Source organism: Mustela putorius, unplaced genomic scaffold (assembly GCF_011764305.1).
Source record: "Mustela putorius furo isolate JIRA1106 unplaced genomic scaffold, ASM1176430v1.1 tig00003854_pilon_pilon_pilon, whole genome shotgun sequence".
In the NCBI taxonomy this organism is placed as follows: domain Eukaryota; kingdom Metazoa; phylum Chordata; class Mammalia; order Carnivora; family Mustelidae; genus Mustela; species Mustela putorius.
Genome location: NW_025422006.1, coordinates 2,618,774 through 2,645,338, shown reverse-complemented (window position 1 = coordinate 2,645,338; position 26,565 = coordinate 2,618,774). Strand labels below are relative to the sequence as shown.

At 48.7% G+C, this 26,565-nt stretch overlaps 1 protein-coding gene across 3 annotated transcripts in view; it reads left to right on the top strand.

Moving 5' to 3' along the window:
* Positions 1 to 20,139, top strand: part of RCL1 (RNA terminal phosphate cyclase like 1) — a 63,810-nt gene extending 43,671 nt beyond the window's left edge. For 2 of the 3 annotated variants that reach the window (XM_045065021.1, XM_045065022.1), the window contains exons 6-9: positions 578 to 703; positions 4,456 to 4,612; positions 9,243 to 9,346; positions 19,394 to 20,139. In XM_045065021.1, the coding sequence (XP_044920956.1) occupies positions 578 to 703; positions 4,456 to 4,612; positions 9,243 to 9,346; positions 19,394 to 19,544 (538 nt within the window). In that variant the 3' untranslated portion in view covers positions 19,545 to 20,139. Of the gene's footprint in view, positions 1 to 61; positions 145 to 577; positions 704 to 4,455; positions 4,613 to 9,242; positions 9,347 to 19,393 lie in introns of all 3 variants that reach the window. The other variant, XM_013063365.2, reaches the window with a different exon arrangement.
* Positions 20,140 to 26,565: the final 6,426 nt, after the last annotated feature.

Sequence of the window (26,565 nt, the reverse complement as noted above, 5' to 3'; positions counted from 1 at the left end):
AGCTTTATAAATCAGCTACTGTACTCTCTTCCACTAATCTTTCTGCTTTTCCCTTCAACAGACTAGGGGTGGATTGGGATTGGCCCCGGTGAGCCCCAGTGTGATGTCTGTTCCAGCCTTAGGTCCACAAGGGAAAGACCCATTGTATCCAGCCGTGAGGAGGGTCGGAGAAATTCAAAGGGAGCCTGGCTCATGCCAGACAGGCAGGCCCACGTCTCCTCTTGTTCCGAAATTGAGTGGAAGCATTCCTAGGAGAGGGGAGGAGCCTTGATTGGGTAGGAACTCTAGAGCAGGGTTTGGAACTCTTATTTCATACTTTACGACTCTCTGCATCTGTGTGTTTTTTGTTGTGATTGTTTATAACAATAATATTAAAAAACTGTATTGTAATACGATAATAAAAATAATGACCTGAAAATCGAGTTAAGGTATTACAAAGTTAAACAATTAAACACAGTTGGAAAATAGAATGGCATTAGAATGGCATTTTATTTCAGTTCCACGAATAGCCACTAGCACCAGAATGGACCTTTCTCTGGCATCTGTGCAGAACAGACCCCTTAACTGCGGACTACAGGTACTCTGTGCGCGTGTCACCACAGATGGCCAACCGGGTCGTGGATTCCGCAAGGAGCATCCTCAACAAGTTTATCCCCGATATCTATATTTACACAGACCACATGAAAGGAGTCAACTCTGGGAAGTAAGTGTGCGTGCGTTTCTAGAGCTTATTTCTGCAGCTGACCAAGCCTTTTCACACTTCTGTCCTGACTGCCATGAAAGCTGCCAGCTCTGTGTCGGCAGCTGGAAGAAGAGTGATTTCAGAGTTGATTTCCTCCCGACTTACTACCGTAGTCACCAGTGGGCATCTCTTGAGCACCTCTCACATGGAAAGCATCCCAGTGCCCCGTGCTGGAGATAAGGCATCCAGACCCTGGCCTGGGGGCATTCAAACCCAGCTAATAATAAATGGTGCTTCCAGCTTTAAATTCCATCTGTTTCCACAAAAAATTAAAGCAAACAAGTTCTTCCACCCTGAGTAAATAACAGTTTAGGGGAAAAATATCCTTTGTTGGTCTGTGCCAGCTGGCTTCTCTCTCCATCGTGGGAACAACACCCCTAGAGCCAAAGAAAGTTGTTATTGCACATTTGACTTGGGATTAGTTAAAGCCTTTGTGGAAAACCTCATTTTAGAAAATAAAAAGTTAATGATGATCTGTGTAATGAAAATACTTGCTTTAGGCTTTGTTTATATATTTAGCAACCAGTAAGTTGGGGAAGCAATTAAAAACTAATTTTTTTATTATGAAGATGTTAAATATATAGAAAGTTGAAAGGCTAGCACAGAGAACACCTGTGTGTTCCTACTACTTGTAGTCAACAGTGACTATTTTGCCAGATTTACTTGTGTGTGGATTTTCTGTGTTTGTTTTTGTTTTTGCTGAATCATTTCGGTGCGAATGACAGAATCATTGCACTTACAGTCTGAAGCTTGCAGGTCATGTCTTCTAAAAATGAGAACATCAGATTGACTGGTGTGGGCTCAGCTAGGTAGTAGCACAGCCCATCCTTTCTCACAGTCCTTCTGTCTGTGCTTTCCTTCGACTTCAGCCAAAGTAGGAGAGAGGCACAGGAGGGCTGAGCGTGTTAAAGCATTTCTCACCTTGACGTGGTCCATGGGGACACATGAAGGTGATTTCAGCAGTGTGGTGGTGGCTCGTAGTTCAGAGCACTAGGAGTGTCAGAGGGCACAGTTGGGAAAGGACCTGTGTGCTGAGCTGGCCCTCCCTCGGGTTTAGAAAGGTCGGTGATGGTCCCAAACCTTTGGTGCACTGCTCAGATCTCGCCAGCGTTTTCCTTGCTCATGTGGTGAGAGCCGTAATGCTGGCGTTGTTAGGTGACCGCTCTCACGCAGCGGCTGGCACACAGTAGGTACCGCCGAGATGCTAATGCTGCTCCTCACACTTCCCCTTCTCTCCCGTCTCCTCTGGGGACAGGCGATTACAGAGCCATGGTGGGTGTAGGCAGTCGCAGCGGCAACTGAGTGGCCTGGTCTCCATCAGGCCTTCTCTGTCTCGCCTCTGGCTCTGTGGGGGTGTCCAGGCATGAAGCAGAGCTGGCCTGAAGGCCATGCTGCTCCCTCTGTGGTGCAGCTTTTCACAAGGCCATCGAGTCCAGTGACTCCGGTGTGTAGTCCGCCCCCGTCCTTGCTGGGGTGAGTAGCAAGCTTATACGTGGATCAGGACATGGGCGTGATGGAGAGTTGTGGGTCATCAGCTCCAAGCCCCACTTAGAAAAAATGGCACGTGAAGGCAATGTGTGATCATAGGCTTGTGTTTTCTAAACTGCAAGTTACAAGGACAAACGGTGCTTGCTCTTCTCTGTTCGGAAATGGTGAAGTCACGTGGGCATTTTCCTCTTCTCACTCAGTGGGGGATCCATGTAACGAGGTGTCGTGAACTCTTACACTGAGAGTGTGTGTTGTGGCCACAGCCTAGAACATTTGGGAGCAGCAGTTCTGGGTGGTCTGTGTCCACTCTGACCCATACGCACAGCTGCCTGTTGTCCCACTTTGATTCTCACAGTTAAGACTTCCAAAAAAATTTAGTCCTTTATCAATTGGGAAGTTTTTGTTTTTGTTTTTAAAGATTTAAGTAAAATCTTTATATATTTGACAAAGATAGTGAGAGAAGGAACATAAGCAGGGGGAGGGACAGAGGGAGAGGAAGAAGTAGGCTCCCTGCTGAACAGGGAGCCCGACGAGGGGCTCGATCCCAGGACCCTGGGATCATGACCTGAGCCGAAGGCAGATGCTTAATGACTAAGCAACCCAGGTGCCCACCAACTGGGAACTTTTAGCGGCTGTCACTTGCAGACTGCTAAAGCAGATCTTCAGTGAGGTCACCTGGTGACCAGCTGCTTTGTCATCATAACTTGAAACAGGCCAGGTAACACACATACCCCAGGCTGGAGGGAGAAAATTGGCGTAACGCACATAGGGCTTCATGTGTTCTTGCACTATGTGTTCTCGTATTCTTTGTTTTTTTCCTAAAACAAATGCAATGTTAAATGGAAGAGTCTTGATTAAATACAAAATTTATTGTAAGAACAACTACACACACCTCAAAAATTTCACATGGATGGAAAAATTCAGAAGTTCTTGGGAACTGTAAGTGAGTGGGTGAAAGCAGTGATGGCAGCCTGGCTCCTGGTCCGGCCTCCCTTTGCTTTCCATTCATTTTTTTTTTTTAAGAAATTAAGGACTGACTAATGTAGCTCATACAGTACATTTTGAAACATTATGGATTTTGTACATAGTTTTTCTGAAACTAGTGTTTTGGCTAGTTTTGTCTTGGACACGGAGTGCTTTAGGAACATGGGTGTTGAATTGTGTTAAAGGGGGCACGTGTGTATAGTGATCGCTTATGGAGTTTACTGCTGGGAAGTACATATTTTTTTAAAAGGCACTGGGCAAAGTGGATGTCTGAGATGTCAAACTTGGAAATGTTACGAAGAGGAGATTTTTATTGTCGTGAACTGATTTTGTTTTGTGCCAGTCAGGTTGTCACTCAGCTCTGTGAGAGCAGGAACTCCCATGTTAACCGTGGTGGTCCTGGTCCTGGCCATGGAAACTTTTTCCCCCAAATGTTTGTTGGATGCATGAGTGAATGAGTTGGCTGTGATCGTGGACAAGAAGGTGTTAGCTTCTGGCTGGTTGGTGGTAGGAACCCAGCGGGAGAGAATGTGGTGCCAGCTCACTGGTTAGAGGAATGAATTCTGAATGGAAGACATTCTTCAGACAAAAGTCTTTAGGCCTTTTCTGGCTTGTGTGGTATCTTTTATGCCGGGGGAACAGCCCAGTATTTGGGAAGAAGAGCTGTCATTGGTGGCCTCCAGCCACTCATGCCTTCTGGACTGGTTGATGGCTGGGTACTGTGGTGGAGTACTGGAAACTCTGGAAGACCTGTGTTTGAAATGCATCCCAGTCACTTTCTAGCTGTGTGGGCTTTGTGATGGTTGCTTAATTTCTCATTTGTAAAACGAGGGTGGGAATATTTACTCTGCAGAGTTGTGGTGTCAAAGCCCCTAGCTCAGAAACTGGCGATAAGTAGGTGCTCAGTATCTGGTAACCCTTGTTAATGTTACTTTATATGTTGATCATTCCAAACTCACACAGTAGGACCTTTCCAGGAATTGGGGGAAGGAAGGCAGGGCTGAGGGGAAGAGCCGTGCAGACTTGCTCAGTCTTTGGTTCAGTCTTTGGTTCTCTCACTCAGTCATTTCTTGTTTTCTAGTAGAAGCTAGTAGGAACTCTAAGAAGGCTTGGTGTGGCCAAACAGAATGCCATCAAAAAGATACTTGTCTTCTCTTCCTTTTGCTGGTGAATGTGAACACCCCCCACCCCCCGACCCCGCTTTATGAACCCTGCTCATGTGTGTGCCTTTGAATCCCCAGGTCTCCAGGCTTTGGGTTGTCACTGGTTGCCGAGACCACCAATGGCACCTTCCTCAGTGCTGAACTGGCTTCCAACCCCCAGGGCCAAGGCGCGGCAGTGCTTCCAGAGGACCTCGGCAGGAACTGTGCCAAGCTGCTGCTCGAGGAGATCTATAGGGTATGTACTCAGTCTCTGCAGCTTTGGGAGCGAAGCCATCAGGAAGTAGTCATTGTCTCTCACTTTTATCCCTTAGCAACTTTCTTCCCTTCCAAGGGCTTAAGCCAAGGAGTTAATTTGTTCCTTCCCATTTGGCGGTTTAGCATTAACTACTTGAGTGGATTAGGTAAGCTAGTCTGAGAGCAGAGAGATACAGACACACTGGTTTGAGAAACGGGCAGGTAGGTCATACAAGAGAGAGAGGGTAAAAAAATGAAGCCGGTTTGGTGGTGATTGGCCTGTTAAAGAGCACACACTGCCCTGATCAGCAGAGGCACCATCTCTCAGCTCCCCAAGATCCTGCAGTGGGGGAGTGGAGTCTCACTGTTTCCAGATTTTTCCAAGAGAAGCCAGAAAAATGGCTTTTCTACTTGAACTGTAGAAAAGCATATCGCTAGGCTAGGTTTTGCAATGTGCTCTGGAGCAGTGAACAACATCTGGGGAAGGCAGTCCTGCATTGGCACACGGTAGAGTCTTGGGAAGATCTGAAAGCAGTAAGAGACAGGACTTCACCACTTGCCATTTTGCTTCTGCAGCTCTGCTGTGGAAAATGGCTTAGACCTGCTTAGACCAGCCTGATCTTCCAGTTGCCAGGGTCTTCTCTCTGTTGGTCCGTGCAAGCAGCATGTGTGTGCACACACATACGCTTACTGTGACCTAAAGGCAGTTGAGCTGGCCTAAAAGAAGCAAGGAAGAAATTGGAAGGGAAGTAAAATGATGGCTGGGGAAAAGAAGAGGAAGCTTCCTGAAAATACTCTTTAAGGTCCATAAGCTTGGGGAGATGAGCGTCACGGATGCAGCTCCAAGGTTTCTGTTATTCTGCACTGTCTTTTGCTTTGGCTCCACATCTGGAAGCTGAAACTTTGCCCTTGGCATGCAGAATCCAGTTTAGGCTTTGTGGGATGTTCACTTCTCTGCCGTGTAGATGCAGCCCCATGTTCTCGAACTGAGTACCGGTGAGAGCTGTCCTCTGGGTGGTTTGCTACTGGATGGTGTACGGTATTTGTTTTCTGTCCAGCTCAAGAGCCTTTCATCTCCACGTTTGTCTCTGTGTGCATTTTGGGTTAATAGACCATTCTGTGGGTCCTTCTTGGAGTCCCCCAGGGAAGTTTTGCCCTGGTGAAGGCAACAAAAATCACATGGGAGCCCAGTGAAATAAACCAGTAAGGTGGGTACAGTGGTGATTTTTTTTTTTTTCATTCACTTTCTTTTGCCACTGTCATTGATCACTGTGGTAGGATGATGGCTGGGTCATGGGATCCCTGGACGGGCCGTACTGGGGAAGACAGCTTGTAAACAGTCTACTCGCCTGGTCCAAGTCAGCATTCTTGAAAACCTGTGATTGGTCTCAAGGTGGAACAAGTAAGAATGAACTGTTTTCAAGTTACTTGGGATTTGCAGGTCCTAAGTGGCTTTATTTCACGTCCCTCTCATTAAGATGAAGACAGAGAATAAAAATATATGTTTATAAAAAATAAAAAATTTAAAAAAAAAGATGAAGACAGAGAACCTGTAGGTGTGTCTTCCTCGGAGTGCCTCAGCCGCTGTACTCCCCGTTCAACTGGGAACTAGCGAGGAAGAATCCACCGTGTCAGAGGCGTGCACTCCTGTCTGGCCTCAGCTCTTTGGGTGCTCAGTCAGCCCGATGGTGCTAAACTCGGTGATTTTTGAAAGACGGGCAGTAACCGGAAGCTGGGAGTAAATGATCAAGAGCTCGTGCTGCCCGTTGCTCAGTTCAGGAAGTTAGTCATCTAGGTTTGTATGAGGAAAGATTGCGTGTTTTACGCGCACCCCTCAGTCCCTGTTGACGTGTGCAGGTGTCCCTTCCTAGGTCCTGTGGTGGCTGGCAGGCCCTCTCCCTGACTGGGGGGTGCTTCTATCTCTTTCCAGCGGACCTGGGGGCATTGGGAGCATTGCGTCACAGAACAGCCCCGTGGGAGTCCACGGGCACAGCTGGAGTGTGCAAGTTTGGTCTCCCTGTAAAGAGGGGATGAAAAGCCTCCGGGTGAAAGTGCAGCCACGGCCCATCAATCCCCAAGAGAGAAAACATGCAGTCTGGATTAGGTTGTTTTATTTTTGTTTACACTCCAGTGAAGTTCTGTTTTATACCATTTTCTTGTGCCTGGACCAGCTTTTCTGCCTTTGTTTTTAATCACTAAGAAAACATCCTTTGTATGTCTATGATCTTTAAGTTGTAAAAGGATGAAAATGCTTTATGCTTTCATGAGTAATTATTTTTAAGCTTTATTTATTAGAGAGCGAGTGCGTGTGCAAGCAGGGCTGGGAGAGCGAGGGAGGGACAAGCAGACCCCTGCTGGGCACGGAGCCCGCATGTGGGGCTGGATCTCACGACCCTGAGCTCCCTGAGCTCACGACCGGAGCTGAAATAGAGTCAGATGCGCAACCGACTGAGCCCCCCAGGCGGCCCTGTGAATCGTTTTTCCTAGGTGTGCGATGTGACACGGTTTAAATGAGTAATAAAGATCCGTCCCTCGGAGGGTACGGCTTATTTTTTATCAAAGGGTCATCGTCTTCTCTGACCCCTCGTTCCATCGGCGTCTCCCCGGTTACCGAGCCCCCTGGATTCTGCGGCAGCGTCTCTCCAGCTGCCTTTCTCACCCGTCCGCTGCTGCCCCGTCCGCTGCTGCCCCGTCCGCTGCTGCCCCGTCCGCTGCTGCCCCGTCTCCTGCTGCCCCGTCCGCTGCTGCCCCGTCCGCTGCTGCCCCGTCTGCTGCTCCTCCCTCCCCCCCTCCTCTCGGACATCTCTTCCGTTCCGATCTCCCCGAGACACTGATCTCTGCTCAGAGACCTCCGGCTTCTCACTTCCCCAAGACAAAGTCCAAACCCGTGGCCCGGTCAGAAAATGCCTGCCTCAGTCTGTCCTTTTTCTCCCGACGGTCTCTCATCCGTCTCCCCCACACACAGCATGCGGCCAGTTTTCGACGAGCCCTGGCTGCTCCTGAGCCCTGGGCCCTGTGTCCCCCGTCCTCCTGCCCTTCCCTCTGGGGACCCCTCAGGCCACCATCCCCAGAGTCTCCCTCTGGTGCCAGCTGAATGACCGGCTGCTCCTGCCGCCTTGGCAGCCCCAGGGCCCATGTCCCCCAACGACCGTGTCGTGCTGGTTCTTCCCGAATTGTCTCTGTGCCTGCTCCTGTCTCATCTTCGCAGTAAGAGCCAAGCCACTTAGAACAGGGACTGCACCCAGTGCCTTGGCGGTGCCTCCGCTGCTCCCTCTGTGGCAGCCTGTACACGGACCCCAACAAATCGATGGCACTGAAATACTGGCCCAGCACAAACGAGAAAGCAGTGAGGATGCTAGAAAAGCCCCCAGTGATAAGAAGGAGAGATGGAGGCGAACAGTTTGATTTTAGGCGGTTAGGAGAGGAAGGAAGCACGTTGTGTAAGGCAGGCTTAGTGTTGTGGAGCCTCCTCTTCTCCATGGGTCAGGGTGGAGATATATAAGCTGTAACTCTTCTTAAGATTTGCTAAATGAGATAAATATTGTCCTGCAGTATCTCCGGGAGTTTGGGAGGAGCAGTGGGTTTTCATAAAGGCTGGCAGTAGCGTAAACCCCCTCATTTTCTGACTCCATTGTCACAAATGAACTCCAACAGCAGAGAAGGGGTGTCTGCACCTGAGCACTGACTTATTCTCTACCTCGCACGCACCCCAAAGGACCGAGGCATGGCCACAGAAGCAGCAATGGGGGGCTACCTGTTCGCTCACAGTCCGGAAACAGGGTGTCTCACCGTGATGCTTCCAAAATACATGAAGACCCGAGGTCATCCTGCTTTTGCTGTGCACGATGTTTGAATTGTTTTCCGTCAAGTTCTCCCTGGAAGGGTGATGAGAAATAAAGACACTTTGAAGGGCACAAATGCCAACAGCCATAACGCATGCATCGGTGGAAGCAAAATGGCAGAAGCGGTGGAGAAATTCAGGAACGAAAGAAGAAAGGCAGTCAAAGCAGTCGTGTTCTGATAAGAAGGAAAAGGAAGGGGAGGCGGGGGCAGTAATGCATGGCTAAACAGTACGCACGGAGGGGCTGAGCGTGGCAGTTCTCCGGTGTTAAAGCGCACGGGGAGAGAGATGAGAAGCTCCTGGAAGAGGCCAGCAGTTTCTGAGTGTAACAGAATGTGTGCGTTGGTGAGACCCCTGGAAGGTGATGGTCCGTTCATGCCAAATCAGCTCCAGGACTGGTCATATAAAGACAGGCAGCATTCACGTAGCCCTGGGTAGTGAACTGTACATTGCCTAGAGCTGATTACATGGTTCTGCTTGTATGTCCTGCCACTGCTTTCCTTACAAAGACAACGTCTCATTTTTCACTGGATACAGCTCAGTAAACGCATGGGCTCCGTGATTACCGGTGTTTTTATTAAGCTGTTCCTTTCATGCCCTAACGCTAGTTGGTATAAGGGTTACTGCTAAAGGACCGGCCCTCTGTTTTATTTCCGCTTGAACTTTGTAGTCTGCGTTTCTGTGGTTCTGATGCTCTGGGCCCTGCAGTTAGTTCCTTCCCTCTGTTTTGTTGGCTTTTCCATTTTCTGGTTGGTACAACAATTAATCTTTCAAGTGTTTGTGTTTACAGGGTGGATGTGTGGACTCGACCAATCAGAGCCTCGCTCTGCTGCTTATGACCCTTGGACAGCAGGATGTCTCCAAAGTCCTCCTCGGACCGCTCTCTCCCTACACGTGAGTGGTTCCCCCAGCCTCACCGCGCTGTCCGCTTTAAACTTCAGGTGCTCAGAACGACCCAGGTGTTGGGCCTCACACAGCTAGTCTCTGCTTGTCCTGATAGTTAGAGAGTCGGAGGCTGTCACCCTAAACCTGGTGTTCAGCAAGGATTTTGCTTCCGTTCTTTCTTGTAGCTTCACCATTCCCGTCTGTCATTGTCATTCTCATGTCATCTGTTACGTGACAGATACTGGGCAGTTCTCCTGTGTATGCTTTAGATTTGGTTTCCATTTTGGAGGTAAACTCCTGGTTCTGTTCTAGGTTGGATTTTGTTGTTAGTTTTTTAAATCCCCCTTTTCCTTCACTGTGACAAAGAGGACTGTCTTTTTGTCCGACATGAGAGGGTGTGAGCTGGCTGGAAAGATGAAGGAGGAGGCAAAGTTCGTAGTCCTGCTGCTGGACTAGCGGGGAAATTAGAGAGGTGAGTTTGAGGTCAAGGTGTTGTCCGAAGTTGACCGCTGAGGCATGAGAGCAAGCATTCTGTGAAAAGAGCAGCTCTGACCTAGTGATAAACTAGACTTAAATGACACACAGCCGAGTAGAAGCAGCATTTCCCATTGATAGCAGCAGCCTCTGAGCACTGACCTCTGCGTGTATGTGCGTGCGTGCGTATTTACCTAACACCCTTACTTGGTCATCTGTGGCTGGGAGTGGGCTGGGTGGACCTTGTGTGGGCGGCGATCTTCAGGTAGATCTGAGACTGAACTGTCCTTTTTCGGTTATCATGGTACCGATGCTGTCTATCTGAAAGGTACAGTACTGTGATAACTGAAGAATGGTGGTGCCATCACCTTGGGAGAGGGGCGCGCCCCACCATGGCTGGGAGACCAGGGGACTGGGGGACAGTCTAATGGAGGCGTTTTTTTGTTTTTTTGTTTTTTGGATTGGTGGTGGGATATTGTTTTGGAACAAGGAACTGGAAGAGAGTACAGTTTGTTAACAGGGGGAGGGCTGATAAGCAGGAGAGTGGTGAGGACCACACTGTCTCCTGATAGCTCGTGTAAAGTATTTCACAGTACGGGAGACGGGAAATTGAGTAAATGGCACCAGGAGTCAACTCTGCTAAGATAGACTTTGTAACTTGGGCAGTTAGAGAGGGAGGCCAAGGCTGGGAGCACAGCACCCTGAGTGCAGAGACTGGCTTCCTGTGGAGAGTTTGCGGGCTGTGGCCGATAGTCTGGGCCCGCCGCGGCCTCTTTAGCTGGTTAGTGGCTCTCGTGGCGGCGGCTTCCCGGCCTCTGCTCTGGGGCCTCCGAGGGCCTGACTGCTCGACAGCATGAGGCTGTGTCTAGAAACCTGTGTGGTCGTGGGGCATGGGGTTTGGCAGAACATTATGTGAAAAATGGAATGTGTATTTTTATTTTTCCTTGACATTTTTTTTTTTCATTTTTGCTTTAGGAGATAATTTTTTTTTCCCCAGTTTGGCTCCAAGGCCTTTGTAGCCTTTTCAAGTCAGCCGCCCCTGTGGAGACGGTCAAGATGTAACTGAACATTTTTAAAAGTTTCTGGGTCCTTGACTCTCCACACCAAGCATTCACACCTGGCCTAAATTATAATATGTCTTGGGAAAACAAAGTGGTCTGCTCTGACTGGAGCTTTAGAAGAGTAGGACATATTGCAAAATTATGTGTTTTGAGGCTTGGGGCTGGGCTTTACAGGACATTGATCCTCTGGATTACCTGCCTCCCAGGCTTCGTGTGAGGGAGGGGACAGCCTACCTTCTTTTTGGTAAGCTAGCACAAGGGTGGGGGCCAGGGAGTTTATTTTTGAAGCTGGATCTCATTGGGACCCTCTTTCCTTTGTCATCCTGGAAAGGCTCCAGTGGCCCCAAGTGATGAAGAGGCAAAGGCAGGACAAAGTATATGTCATTGAGGGACCTGGTAAGCGAAGTTGACGTAGGATTTGTGAACAGTTAAGGGTGAAAAGGGACAGAATCCATAATCAGGACAATCATACTTGGGGGGAGCAGTTGATTGCAATCAGATTCAGGAGCTTTGGAGTTCAAACTGTCACGCTTACTTTAATGAGCCGTTAAAGTCATAAAAATTTATTTTCTGAAACCTGATTTCTGACAAAAACCAGAACCTTGGTTTAAAGAAGTGTATTCTGGCACTTGGCGCATTTTGAGTGTTATAAATAGCTTTTCCACTATCTGTTTACAGGGCACTGGGATTAAGGATTTTTTTCCCCGTGCTTTCAGATCCTTCCGGAAAATAAGGGTCTCTATGTTCTTCCCTTCTTTCCTCCTCTCTCTGTTTGATTTCAGGAGACTGCTGTTGGTGGTTTTCTGTGTTCCTTGAGAAAGTAAGTCTATCTCTGTGAAGTTCTTCAGGAAGGTCAGAGAATTTTTTTTTTTCAGTAGAATAAAATAATATTAAATGGCATGCTAGTATGTGTATAATCTCTTTTTGTTGAATTTATTGAGTTTTAGATTGTTATAGTTGGTGAAAGTGGTTCTGCCTTCCCTTGAAAAAGCTTAACTTCAGAGTTCAGGGAAGGATTTACACTTTATTTAAAGGCAGGGTGAACAAGAAGAATAAATACTAATGAGCATCTTAATTAGCTCTTGGGGAAATTGTTCACAGCTAGAGGCTGCGGTCCCAGAGCGTGCTGCATTCTGCTTGTGTGTACGCATCCAGTCCTCTGGGTTTCAGGGGCGGCTCTGCCCCAGAGCTCGGGACACAGCGTGGACCAGGCCCTGCGCACCCTGAGCTTCTGTCTCTTCAGTAGAGACGGTGATGGTCCTGAAGTCATGGGTTGGTGGAGATACAGGGAGGCTCGAAAGAGGTCGAGAACTCAGCACTCCCAGCCGTGCAGTGGACCTCACGGAGCTCAGTTGATGCCAGGAGCCAAGGTCTGTGCCTGGGCGTCCCCTCAGCCTGGGAAGTCCAGCCTCCTGGTAAGGTCACTGTGGACACCAGGAGGCCTAGCAAACTTGTTTCGGGTGTTCTCGGACCTGAAGTCACTGTAAATTGCTCAGCTCCCTCTAAATCTGTATTCATTGTGACAAGCCTCCTGCAGTTATGTTACTAAACACACTGCACATTTTTTGTGTGTGTGTATGTGATTCCCAAGAATTCTGCAGGCTCGGTTTATTTAATGAACACTTACAGTGTGTACTGTTGTCCAGATGTTTAGGTGCTTTAAAAATACGAACTCATGCAGTTTTCATGACCCATATCGACCCTGTGGGGGCTATAAAGGCAGGAAGGAACTCGTGCTCCCGTTTTCCGGGTGAGGGGGTTGAGGCTGGAGAGGTCAAGTCCTGTGCCCTGGGACGCACGGGTCAGTGGGGTTCTGACCCAGACAGGCTCGTCCAGAGTCCCTGCTTCCCTGACGCACTGTGCTCTTGTGTAAGAGTGGGGTTCCGTCCACATCGCTGGGCCCCAGGCACCGCCCTGCTCCATCTTGTCAGAGACCTCGCTTCAAATTCTGCTGTAAAACGATCTCCTTCTATCTTTAGTTAGAAGTCTAAAATAAACCAGGCCACTTTGTTTTCCCCCCCTCGCTTTAATAAATGACCTCTTTCCTCTGCTTGTGAAGTGCCGGGGAGAGATATCCTTACTTTTCAGATGAAAAGAGTGAAGTAGTTAAATTCAGTTGTAAAGGTGGCAGGAAGCAGAGAGTTGGGCTGGGGGAGATGTGAGGTCGCCGTGTTTGGCGGAGAACTCGCTCTGAACATTTGTTCTTGAAATAGAGGTCAACAGGTTTCGGGAAAGCCACGGTTGGGCAGAAAAAGCACCACCTGTGTATATTTTTAAAAGCTGGTCTGTCATGACTGTGGGGTCCCATTGAACAGATCCTCTTCCTACCCCTGAAATTTTCCCCTCAACTTCCAGAGCAACACCTTAGGCCTGAGAAGCAGGTAACCCTAATTTCTAAGTGACTTGGTGATGCAGGAGGCAGGACTCTGTCAGGTTTTGTGTCTGTGGAGCTGCCACAGAGAGGCCTCTCTCAGGATCCTGGCACCCCCGCCGTGTCAGTCTTCAGAAGGGTGACCTGGTGAGGGGGGTTGGTGTTTAAGGGGTGGGGTGGGCCGCGTGGCAAGTCGCAGGCAGTTGGGGTTCAACGGGCAGGTGCCCGTGAGCCCAGTGGACTTCACCTGTTGACCAACAGAGGTGGTGGGAAACCACCCTTTGAAAATACACAGGAAAAATGATCTCTGTGCACCAGTAGTCTCTGAAACGTATTTGTCAGATGGACTAAAGGCTTTCATAGGAAAGCATTTTTCTACAAAAGTATTATTGTTTTTGGTTTTGTTTTTTCCTGAAAATAAATCTTCACTTTTTCTTGAGCAACAACCAAAAAGCCCGCTGTACAGTTGTCTAAGTCAGGAGTTCAAAACCTTCACATAAGGAGTCGTGTACAGAGAATTCCAGTTGTCTAAAACGGTGGGTCTGCAGAGCCGCCCGGTACACACTGCAGGTGGTCCCAGTGCCTCACCGAGCGGCCGAGCTGCTGTCAGCGGGCCACAGCCCCTCTTGTGTGTGGCCCAAGAGGTGTCCAAGGGTGTGAGTCTGCTTGTGTCCAAGAGGTGTGAGTCTGCCGGGTGTTGCTGGGGAGAGAGGGGAGGGGGGGTGTCCTGCCCCGGGAGGCACAGCCATACTGCATAGAGCTATGGGTGGTGAAGGGTGCAGGTCCGTGAGGACGTGACTTGCTAAATTCCCGCAGGAGATGGTTAGCATTTAACACCATCTGGTTATTTCTCGGCTTCTGGGGAAGCCATTCTGAAGCCTCCCCGCGGCCCCTTCATGCAGGCCTCCTCAGACAGGCAGAGGGGCTGGCGGAACATCTTGTAGGACGTGGACCCGACTTTGCTTTTGCTACAAACACCTGAGGCTGCAAATATGTTGGCCTGTGTTTCCCCGGCCTGTACCAGCAGCTCAGGGGCACGCAGAGGCCCCTCGGGGGTCCTGCCAGCTGCCGAGGGTGTCTGGGTTTTCCAGCACCGTCCAGCGATTCACCGCACCGCAGGCTGGGGAGGCGGTGGGAGCAGAGGGCGCACTGGGCCGGAGCAGGGGCTCAGGCTGCCACCGAACAGGCCGTGCGCTCCTCGGAACACAGACAAGTGGGGAGTTGGCTACCGCTGTTTGCCTTGCTGCCTGCAGATGTCGCGTGTTTATCTGTGGGTTCGATGTGTTTGTTTTCTCTCCTGGGACAGGGTGGGGGACGTGGTGGGGCCGGGACAGAGAGCAAGAAACTGGCCATTGCAGTTGGTGAGGAGGACGGGGACGCCCGCAGGGGAGAACCGGGCTTCCCTTCAAGCTGAGAGCGAGGACGCCGCCGGGCAAAGGCAGCCGTGGCACCCGAGCCCCCTTCCGGGCCTCACGCAGCCGGTGGGGCGCCACAGACGCGGGCTGTGCCCTGGGGCCGCTTTACCAGAGGCTCAGCGGGCACTGGCGACACAGCTCTGCAGAAGCATTAATTAGACACCACGAGTGGAGCCAGGCATACCGTGGAAACCAGAGAGCCTGCTGGAGGAGGCTTTCGTAGGAGAGTTGCCAAACGGGAGGTTACTTTCAAGATGGGGGTGAAGAGAGAGCAGAGAAGCAGGGGACTTGCCGCACGCGCCGGAACTGCTTCCCAGCGCACTTAACTGTTTCTTCTCTTAGTCCCTGAGGTGCCGGTCGTGTCGGCCAGACCTTTCCCTCGTTTGTAGACTGAAGGACAGACAGACAGGAGGAGTGCGAAATTCACCACAGTAGGGTTTGTGCTCACTTGGATATATACTGTGTGAGGCTGTTACCCGGGCCTAGTACTGGGCTAGTACTTCTGAATTTCATGAATATTGTATTTTTTTTTTGAACAGCTGTATTTTTTTTTAATGCTGCTTTTTTTTTTTTTAAGATTTTACTTATTTGAGATAGAGAATGAGTGAGAGAGAGAGAGAGCATGGGGGTGAGGGTCAGAGGGAGAAGCAGACTCCCCTGCTGAGCAGGGAGCCCGATACAGGACTTGATCCTGGGACTCCAGGATCATGACCGGAGCCAAAAGCAGTCGCTTAACCAACTGAGCCACCCAGGTGCTCCTTGAACAGCTATACTGAGATATAATTCACCTACCACACAGTTTACCCATTTAAAGTACACAGTTCAAGGGTGCCTAGATGGCTCAGTCAGTTAAGTGTCTGACTCATGGTTTTAGCTCAGGTCGTGATCTCAGGGTCATGAGATTGAGCACCACATTGGGCTCCCCGCTTAGCAGGGAGTCTGCTCAAGATTGTCTTCCTCTGCCCCTCCCCCACAGGTGCGTGCTCGTGTCCGTGTGTGCTCTCTCTCTAAAACAAATAAGTAAATCCTAAAAAAAATTAAAGTGTACAATTCAGTGGCTTTCTATATACTCCCAAAGTTGTATAACCATAACCACAGTTTCAGAACAGCCCTAATTTTAGAACGTGTGTACCACCGCAGAAAGAAACTCTTCGCCCATTCACGGTTGTTCCCCATCCTTCCTGCTCCCCCCAAGCCCTGGGCAACCACTAATCTGCTTTTTGCCTCTGTTGTTTGCCTGCTCTGGCCATTTCATACAATATGTGGTCTTTCGTGACTGGCTTCTTTGAGCACGATGTTTTCAGAGTTCATCCATGCTGGGACGTGTGTCCGGACTGTACTCCTTTTCAAGGCCAAATAATACTCCCTTGTAGAGACACCCCGCCTCTTGTTCATCCATTCATCAGTTGACGGGCATTTGGGTTGTTCCTGCTGTTTTGGCTGTTACGAATAATGCTATCGCCAGCATTCGTGTCAAGCTCTTGTGTGGGTGTGTTCCACTTCTCTGTGGTTGTATCTGCAAGGGGGGTCACTGGATCATGTGGGAAGTCCTTACTGAAGACTTGACGGCCGGACGGTTGTCCACAGGGCCACGCCGGATTAACATTCCAGCCAGCAGTGCCGAGGCGACTGACTGCTTCACATCCTCACCCAGACACGGGAGGGCTCTCTGTTTGATTGTGGCCGTCCTGTGGGGTGTGAAATAGGATCTTCTGGTCATTTTGGTTTCCATTTCCCTAAAACGACTAACAATGTTGAGCATCTTTTCACGTGCTTATTAGCTATTTGTATGTCTTTGGAGAAATGTCTCTTCAGATCCTTTGCCCATCTTGGATTATTTGGGTTTTTTTTTATTACTGAGTTGTAAGATTTCTTTATATTCTCAATACCAGACCCTTATCAGATACATGATTTGCAAATACTATTTTTTTCCATCCTGGGAATTGTCTTTTTACTTTCTTGATAATGTCCTTGGATGCACAAAAGATTTTAATTTTGAAAGGGATGCCTGGGTGGCTCAGTCATTAAGTGTTTGCCTTCAGCTCAGGTCATGGTCCCAGGGTGCTGGGATGGAGCCCAGCATCAGGCTCCCTGCTCTGCTGGAAGCCTGCTTCTCCCTCTCCCACTCCCCTAGCTTGCATACCCTCTCTCACTGTGTCTCTCTCTGTCAAATAAATAAATAAAATCTTAAAAAAAAATAAGATTTTAATTTTGATCAAGTGCAATTTATGTTTTTACTTTTATCACTCTGCTTTTGGTGTTGTATGTAAGAAACCAGTGTCTGGGGCGCCTGGGTGGCTCAGTGGGTTAAAGCCTCTGCCTTGGGCTCAGGTCATGATACCAGGGTCCTGGGATCAAGCCCCGCATCGGGCTCTCTGCTCAGCAGGGAGCCTGCTTTCTTCTCTCTCTGCCTGCCTCTCTGCCTACCTGTGATCTCTGTGTGTCAAATAAATAAATATAATCTTAAAAAAAAAAAAAGAAAGAAACCAGTGTCCAGCCCAAGATCATGAGGGTTTTCTCCTGTGTTTTCTTCTGTGAGTTTGATGTGTTAGCTGTTAAATTGAGGCCCTAAATCCATCCTGAGTTAATTTTTGTGTATGATGTGAGGAAGGGGCCCAGCTTCATCTTTCTGCATGCGGGGCTGTCCCAGCAGCATTTGTTGGAAACGCTATTATTTCACCTTTGAATTATCTTCGTATCCCTTTTGAAAATCAGTTCACCATAAATGTGTGGGTTTATTTCTTGACTCTCAACTCTTTCCCGTTGGTCTTTATGTCTAGAGTCAGTACTTTGGAAGCTTCCCAGGTAATTCCATGTGAAGGCAGGGTTAGAGCCACCTGGCTCGGCTCAGGAGTTTGGATGGTTCCGTCGGGAGGCCATAGGACACATGGTTGCTGGATACTTCATCACTGAGATGCAGACCATATCTTCTTAACTAAACCGGTGTCCCCAAACCTGCCTGATTAAGAATCACCAGGGAGGGGCACCTGGTTGGCTCTGTCAGTGAAGCATCTGCCTTCAGCTCAGGTCATGATCCTGGGATCCTGGGAAGGAGCCCCGCATTAGGCTACCTGCCTACTTCTCCCTCTGTCACTCTCCCTGCTTTTGTTCACTTTCTCTTTTTCTGTCAAATAAATAAATAAAATCTTTTTAAAAAAAAAAATCACCAGGGTCCTTGTTAAGAAGAGATTTCTGGCCCTTGTGCATTAGGGAGACAAGGCTTGTAAGGGGTGGGGAAGGGCTGACTTCGTGTTGGCGAAGGGCTGACGTCGTTGTAGAGCTTCCAGGCTCTACTACGTGGGCCCTTGCTCCCTACCAGTTGTTAGTTGAGTAGAACCTTCGGGAACTTGTGTGTTTAATGAACCCTCCAGGTGAGTCTTATGGTCAGGCCAGCTGGGAAGATGCTGCATCTGCTAGGGCAGACCGGTAGAAGCCTGCTTCCCTGTCCCATGGCCTTTCCATGGGATTGCTGTTCCCAAGGTACTGTTGAGATGAGGCCATCATTCTGTCTTTTTTCTTTTCTTTTCTTTTCTTTTTTTTTTTTTTTAAAGATTTTTATTTATTTGGGACACCTGGGTGGCTCAGTTGGTTAAGCAGCTGCCTTCGGCTCAGGTCATGATCCCGGCGTCCTGGGATTGAGTCCCATATCGAGCTCCTTGCTCGGCAGGGAGCGTGCCTCTCCCTCTGTCTCTGCCTGCCATTCTGTCTGCCTGCGCTTGCTCTCTCTCCCTCTCTCTGACAAATAAATAAATAAAATCTTTAGAAAAAAAAAAAGATTTTTATTTATTTGACAGATCACAAGTAGGCAGAGAGGCAGGCAGAGAGAGGAGAGGAAGCAGGCTCCCTGCTGAGCAGAGAGCCCGATGTGAGGCTCAATCCCAGGACCCGGGATCATGACCCGAGCTGAAGGTAGAGGCTTAATCCACTGAGCCAGGCTCCCCGGCCATCATTCTGTCTTAAAGGAGATGACAAGAAACAGCCCTATGAAACTCCGCGTTACATTTACTGTGAGCTCCTCCCTGGCCACCTAGTTTAATATGGCCGGCCATATACACGCAAACATGTTGTACCCACATTTCTTCCCACCCGCTTGCCTTGTTTCCTTTCTTTAAGTTTCCACAGTTAGAGAGTATTTAACTTGTCTACCCCACTACATTGACAACTCCCTGAAGGTAGGGACTTTTTTGTTGACTGCAACATCCCTAGCACCAAGGACTGTTCTTGGTACAACGTACACACTCAGTAAATGTGTGTGGAGTGAATGGAAGGGTTATATTGAAGTTGAGGAGTGAAGAGAGACACTGTCAGTTTTGGCCTCTGTGTGGTTGTCCGGCGTGATGCTGTGAGTCACGGGAGTGCATGTGTATCTCTCTGGATGTTAGTCTCAAAGACTAACGCTGTATTTATGTCTGCTCGAACGGCACGGGGCCAGATGACTTACGTGTCGTGTACTAACCTCAGACCTTTAAAAATATAGTTTATCTTGTATTGGTTGCATCTCCATAGGCTGTCCAAATCTACTTTGGGAAAATGGCGGGCTGTGAATAAATACTATTTAATGAGCTTTGATTGAGACGTTCTTAATTTTAGATATTCTTGATCTGTGAAAAGTAAAGGCTTGGGTTCTAGATGGGAGAAGGAAAAAAATTCCATTTTTTTTGAAAATGGAATTCCTTTTTCACCCCTCCCTCATTTTTTGTTTTTGTATTTTGTTTGTTTGTTTTTTCCTTTTTAGGATAGAATTTTTGCGGCATTTGAAGAGCTTTTTCCAGATTATGTTTAAAATTGAAACCAAGCCATGTGGTGAAGAACTCAAGGGTGGGGATAAAGTGCTGATGACCTGTGTTGGCATCGGTTTCTCCAACCTTAGCAAGACCCTCAAGTGATACTCTCACCAGACAAGGCCCCAACGCCTACAAGCAAAGCAGAAACTGCCACGGACACCCATCAGGACCAAGTCCAAATTCATCCAGGACAGGTTATGCTCTTACATTAAGGATTTCTTAACTTTCCATTTAAAAAAAAAAATCAGTATATTCGAAGAAAAGACATCTCTGTATCATGTGGCTTCTTGCTGTTTTTGCGGTGGTGCTGACATTCCTCAGGAGGCCCAGTCACAGCAAGTGCACCCTTGGCTCACCTGATGACAAGTATGCCTTCAGGACACAGTTGTGCCGCTAGAACAACCTCCCACTGCATTCCTGGGCTTCCGGCCCGTGGAGCCTGTCACCGTTCTTCCTGCAAGGGCTGATGTGCTGAGCCTTGGTTTCCGGGTAGGGCTTACTGAGATAACAGGGCGACGTGCACTGCTCGCGCGTGTCAGGATCGGTCTGTGAAGCTCATTGGTGCCTCGTCTTCTGAATGGACTGACATCTTGGAGGCAGGTGTCGCCCCCCCCATCTGGCTCATTGTATGTGTGTGGGGGGTGAAGGGTGCCTGGGGAGGGCAGGGGTCCATTAAAGTTATTGGATATTTTCTCTATCTAAGGTGTGTGATACATTTTCTTATTTTATCCTTATGGTAGCTCTGCAATATGGATTTTATTAAATTCTTAAGAAAACCCACGGAGGGTATTTTATCCCTTTTAAGTTTACAATGTAAAGACAGTAGATGTACTGATTTTAAAGTGCTGCATGTAATAGTGTCAGAGTCTGGAATTGGGCCCGACTTGCAAGCTCCCAAGTCCGATGGTTACTGCCCCATGGATGCCAGTGGAAGACCTGCGGATCGTAGGTCCAAGATAGAGAACTTTGTAACTGGAGCACAGCAAGCAGCATGAACCTCATGTTTGGATCGGATTCCCCTGTCCCTGAAGTCCCACAGTGACGACGTGAGGCAGGGGTGGGGAGCAGGGCGATGCCCAGCCTGCAGTGGGCTTGCCTTGCAGCCGAGGAGTCTGCACGCTCGGGGACTCGTCCTCTTCCAGCAGGCCTGCTCTTTCTTCCAGGTGGGGACATTACTGCATCCCTCAGGACTGCTTGCTGGGAGCACCATTAGGACAAAGGGCCCAGGGAAAGGCCTCCCGAGCAAGGACATGCAGGAACGCTCGGACAACTAACAGACTCTACATTTGGTAGGTGTATGGGGCCACAGTTGGTAGGAAAGAAAAGATCTAATTCTTTCTATGAGGATTCCAAGTGGTATTCTCCACCTGGGGGCTGCAGGTGGTTCGAAGGAAGGAAAGATCTTTCTCTCCCCAATCTTTGTACCCTTTCTTTTTCGGGGGAAAGGGACTAGAGAAAGTCTGCGCTGTCTTGACTGGGGGTGTGGGAAGATGGGGAGATGTAAGCCTCACATGGGAGAAAGCCAGGCCGTTTGGAATGATGGCATTCCACTTACTGAGAACTTTACATAGCTCTTAGGTTTTGTTATGCAGAAGAAATGAACACAAACGGGCACCTGGGTGGCTCAGTGGGTTAAGCTTTTGCCTTTGGCTCAGGTCATGATCTCAGGGTCCCGGGATCAAGCCCGACATTGAGCTCTCTGCTCAGTGGGGAGCCTGCTTCCCCCTCTCTGTCTTTGCCTACCTCTCTGCCTACTTGTGATCTCTCTCTCTGTCAAATAAATAAATAAAGTCTTAAAAAAAAAAAAAAAAGAGAGAGAACACAAACTTAGCCGTTGAGAACAATACCCATGTATCCTCTCCATTCACTAGGTTGGAGGTGCTGATAGGCTTGGCTGGATTCTCTGCTTAGAGTCTCACAAGGCCGATGCCCGCTGGGCTCTGGCAAAGAATGAGCCAGCTCATTCAGATTGTTGGCAGAATTCAGGTTCTAGGACTAGAATTCCTATTTCTGGCTGGCTGTCAGCTGGGGACATCTTTCAGCTTCGAGAGGTGGCCTGGATTCCTTGTACCTTGCTTCTCTCTGTCTTCAAGCCAGCGATGGTACATTGAATCCTGTTGCATCCAGCCTTTCTCGTGCTTTGTCTCTGTCTTTTTCTTCTGGCACCAGCCGAAGAAGACTCATTACTTTAGTTGCTTTTAAATGTCTCCTGTCTTACCTGGATAATCTCTCTATTTTAAGGTCCCCTGATCACAACAATACCTACATTTGTGTTTGAATAGCTAGGGGCTTGAATCAGGGTCAGTTGTCTGAGAATTCTGCCTACCACACACCTGCTGCTCTCTGTTTACTGCTGCTGCTATTTGAACCCAGAACGGCCCATGAGTAAATTTAGAACTAAGGGGCCATGTTGCTTTGGACACAACAAATATTATCCTCAGGGGCTTTCTGTCTATTGTAGCAAGCTCCAGAAATGGTACTGTTGGCCAGTAAAGTGGCGTGTGGACTGCAGGCAGATCATTACAAACAGTAGAAGGGTGTGTGCTTCTCTCTGCTGTGAACATGGGAGCGTCTAGTGTTTCCAGCCCTCCTCCTGGAGTAGCTCCTTCTGCAGTGGGAATATCTGGTAGTGGTGTAGATACAGCCAAAGGAGGGGAAATGTAGTGTTTATGCATACTGCGCGCTCCCAGCCCCTTCTCAAATGCCCAAGAGAAGCAGTACCGTTCACTGAGCAGGAGCCATTCTGTGCAGTAGCTGGTCCGTCTTTGACACTGGCCCCTCCAGTGTCTGCCTTGTTCTTAGATTTGCTCCTGGTTGGTCCAGCTGCCCCTGGGGTAGTTTGAAGAGAAATTCTAGCATTTTTAGCCTTGGTTTTCTTAGTTTTTCTGTTTCCTGTCTGTCAGACAGAAACAGAGCATCCTGAATTCATTGAGGGTGGTGATTTTTATTTTAAGGACCTATACACCTGTGACCTTCTTGGGGGTTTTGGCAGAGCTTTCAGCACCATTCAGACTACATGCTGTGTAAACACCAGCCAGCCTCCTTGGTCATAATTGTATTGCCATGTTCGTCAAGGTAGTTGACAGGAGGTGGGAGGAAGCCAGGATATTGCAGCATAGAGTGCTGATGGGGAAAGAGCAGCAGGAGGCTCCGCGGAAGTCCAAATTGCCCTCAGAGGCCAGCTAAACCTCATGGTTTATTTATTTTTAATCTTTTCTGGTAAGAACTTATTGCATACCCAATAAGAAAACCCAAAAGCTTATGTTGCGTTATGGTGCCTGTCTTTTCACTGTTACGGGAACACAAAACCCCGTGAGGTGGTCATTTCCTGCTAGGTCTTTTGTTTTGGGAGCCTCCTCAGCGGGGCCTCTGCTGGCAGATAGTTGTATGCTGAGTGAAACCTTCGGAAGTAGGCTGGCTGGAGTAGAGGAGCCTGGAAGAAGTGGGTAGGATGAAAGGTAGATGGAGAGAAGGAAACACCAGGGAAGTAAGGAATTTCACAGGGTTGGCCATGCCTACAGTGGGGGGAAATTCCCCCGGGTGAGGTCGGGGACTAAGCCTGGCTGATGAAATGGGTTTACTGGGGGCTTTGGTCACGGCGTGAGGAGGAGGATGTGGGGTCCCATTGGCTCTGCCGGTTGCATTGGAGAGCTGTGTCTGGACCAGTGTGGGCAATGTGAGCCCGTCCATGATGAACAGGGAGGCATCCCCACGGGCTGGTGCCCCACCCACGTCTCCGTTGTTCTTCACGGACTCTGGGGGGGACAAGAAGCAGCTTCCGCTCAGTCAGAGCATCCACGGTCAGACCACACTAGCGTGTTCTTCAGAAGGACTAATGGCTAATGGGAATGTCAGCGGACAAGTGGGGTCTTTTGGGACTCGAGTTGACTAGATCTAAGAGGCCATTGGAGTGGAATAATTTATCAGTGTTCGGCCTCTTACAGAAGCCAAGCCACATCGCTCATTTTCTCAAACACATAAAAGCCTTCATTTTGTCTGGGGCTGCTCCGATTCCTTGTCATATTTGGCCCACACCTGTGAGACAGTCTGACCCCAAGCCTGTTCTCAGCCCAGGTCAGAATTTGGGCTGATGGGCTGCTCCCTCTCTTCCTGGTCCTTTTGATGCTGGTGGTAGCCGATGTGGATCCCACTCTGCTGAGACCCTTGCATTGGGTCTGCAGGGGAAGCGACGGTCGTCTCGGGAGGTAAGTGTGGTGCAGCTTGCTTTCTGGGTCATCTTGGCTGCTGACCAGCTGTTAGGACATGAACTAATTTACCTCCCCACACTTGGGTTTCCTCTGTGGAACCGAAGTCGATGTGTGAGATGATGCAAGAAAAAAAAATCAGAAAGATGCCCACCATTATGAACTTGTCCCGCCAGCCCTCCCCCATTCTCATATATGTTTATTTGGGTGAGTTGGCATGAGTTTTTGTTTTTGTTTTATAAATAGCAAGATATTTTCCCCCGAGGTCTCAGGACACTCTGTTTCCTTCCTATTCCCAATCTTCTAAAGAGCCTTGTACCCCCAAATATTCAGATTGATTCATTTGTTAATAATTTCTGCTACCATTTGGGCAATATTATATTTAAGCCTATGAATTTCTGGAAATCAGAGGCCAGCCTAAAGACTGGCTTAAGGATAAGGAACCAGCCCAGCAAGGAGACACAGGACAGCTCTGGATGTCTACTCCTTGAATACCCTATCACCAGGGCCATGAGAACCATTGGCCTTGCTGCTGGACTCGCTGGTGTTGTCCCCTTGGGCAATTGGTCTTGGGAGCAGATGATGCCCTAAAAGAAGAGGGATCTTCATATGTCATTTAGGAAAGACACTGGTGGGGACTATATATTTTCAGATGGTGCCTGGCGTACTGTGGGGACAGATCCAACTTCAGGCTGTGACAGCTTATCTCCGGCTGTTTTAAATGCTGAATTCACTTGGTTTCAGACCTTCTGGTTTGGACCTCTCTTGTTCTCGTGCTTTGATTTGACCTTCCTGCTATTTCTACCTGCTGGCAGCTAAAGTCCTCTTGCCTAAGATCCGTAAGCTTTGAAGAACCAATGGAAATGTTTGCAAAATGCCAGGAAAAAGAAAATCCTCGCTCCAAATTATGCAAGGAAAAGAGCAAGAATTATTAAATATCCACAAAATGAAACGTTTCCTTCCTTAATTGTTAAAATATTGAGATGTATGTTGTATAGACAAGAGTTTCTTTCTTCACAGGCACTCAAGACTGCCAAGGAACCATAGCTAATCATCTAGTAAGTGAGTTGCCGGGCTCCGAAGCAACTTAAAAGACAAAATTATAAAAAGCTTCAGAAATTTAGGATGCGGCTACATTTTAATATGTGTGGTTTGATAATGCTGTCCTAAGAGGCCGAGAAAGTAAAAGTTAAGGGAGCCCTTCCCTGTCCTGAGCCGCCGCCTCAGACCGAAAGCCTCAGCAGTTGCCGAGAGGGTCCCCATCCCATGATGCACCCCGAGCTGCACGTTCTCACAGATCCCAGGGAACCTCCCCTGTCTTGGCACTTACCGCACTCGGCCAGTCATTCCTAAATTGTCCCCTGCCAACATGTGATGGGATGGAGTGCGTTCATCTTTTAAGGTTTGATATGGCTATGATTTTACAGTTATTTTTGAAAGGCTTTATTTTTTAAAAATATTTTATTTATTAGAAAGAGAGGGAGATCACAAGCTGGGGGAGTAGCAGAGGGAGAGGGAGAAGCAGACTCCCCGCTGAGCAGGGAGCCCAGTGCAGGGCTTGGTCCCTGGGCCCCTGGGATCATGATGTGACCTGAAGGCAGACACGTAACTTACTGAGCCACCCAGGCGCCCCCCAAACCTTATTTCTAAAAAAGATTAATTCAGTAATTTCTGAGCAAAGTTTTCGGTTTCTCAATTTCAGTAGAGTGTTGGGCAGCTAACACAGAAGGAGGAATGAGTCCTGTGTGAACCCTGGCTGTGTCCGCGGATGTGTGGCTGGGGGCTTGGAGGCTCATTTCCTCGCCTACAGTATGTGAATTGTCTACCATCTACCCTAGTACAGAGAAGATTTCTTGAACATAATGGTTATGTAAGAAATGCTAGCCGTTTGGTCCCAGGTGAAGGTTGAAAGGCAGCTTCAGCCTAACAGGTTAGCATCAGCGTGAGTCACAGGGTTTATCTTTAACATCTAGTACATGGATGTGCTCAGCTAAAAGGCCAGAGATGAGGTGACGGCCCCTGCAGGGCTTGGGGTCAAACTGCCCCGTGACAAACGTTGGCGTTTAAAACAGGGCCTGCAGGGGCACCTGGGTGGCTCCGTGGGTTAAGCCGCTGCCTTCGGCTCAGGTCAGGATCCCAGGATCCTGGGATCGAGCCCCGCATCGGGCTCTCTGCTTGGCCGGGGGCCTGCTTCCTTCTCTCTCTCTCTCTGCCTGCCTCTCTGCCTGCTTGTCATCTCTCTCTGTGAAATAAATAAATAAAATCTTAAAAAAAAAAAACAAAAAAACACAACAGGGCCTGCAGGCGTCTCCACGGAGTTCACCTTGTTCCAGGAGGTGAGTTAGGATCTGTCCAGTCAGGGTGAACTGAAAAGATGGACTCTGCCTCAGGGCTGTTGGATCCTAGAGCCACTGCGTACGCCAGACCCACCCGAGGAACTAAGATGTCGTTAGAATTCAGCTGTCTCCCAGCTCCGCCTCCTTCCTTCAGTTGTTCTCCTCCTGTTCTCCTCCAGGCAGTCTCTTGAATATTCTCTTCTCTCAGCAACCATGGTGGACAGAGAGACTGTCCCTGCCCAATATTTAAAAAAAAAAAATTCCCTCAGAGTTGTTTCCCTCTGCTGACTAAAGAATGCTTTGACTGACCACTGGTCTGCTGTGGCACACTGGCATCCTGACATGCTTCCCTTGGGAAGGATTACACCTACACCTCTGTAGACATTGCTATAATCTCCATCCTGGGTTTGAAGCATTACAATGTGCATTAATTTAGCAAAGGCTCTGTGAAGTCCTGCAGTTGAAACTCTTTGTTCGTGCTACCACTCTTCAAGCTGACTTGACCACAGGACTCCATACCTGCCAAAAAAAAAAAAAAAAAAGAGAGAGAGAGAGAGCATTACATATAGTGCTTTTATTCTG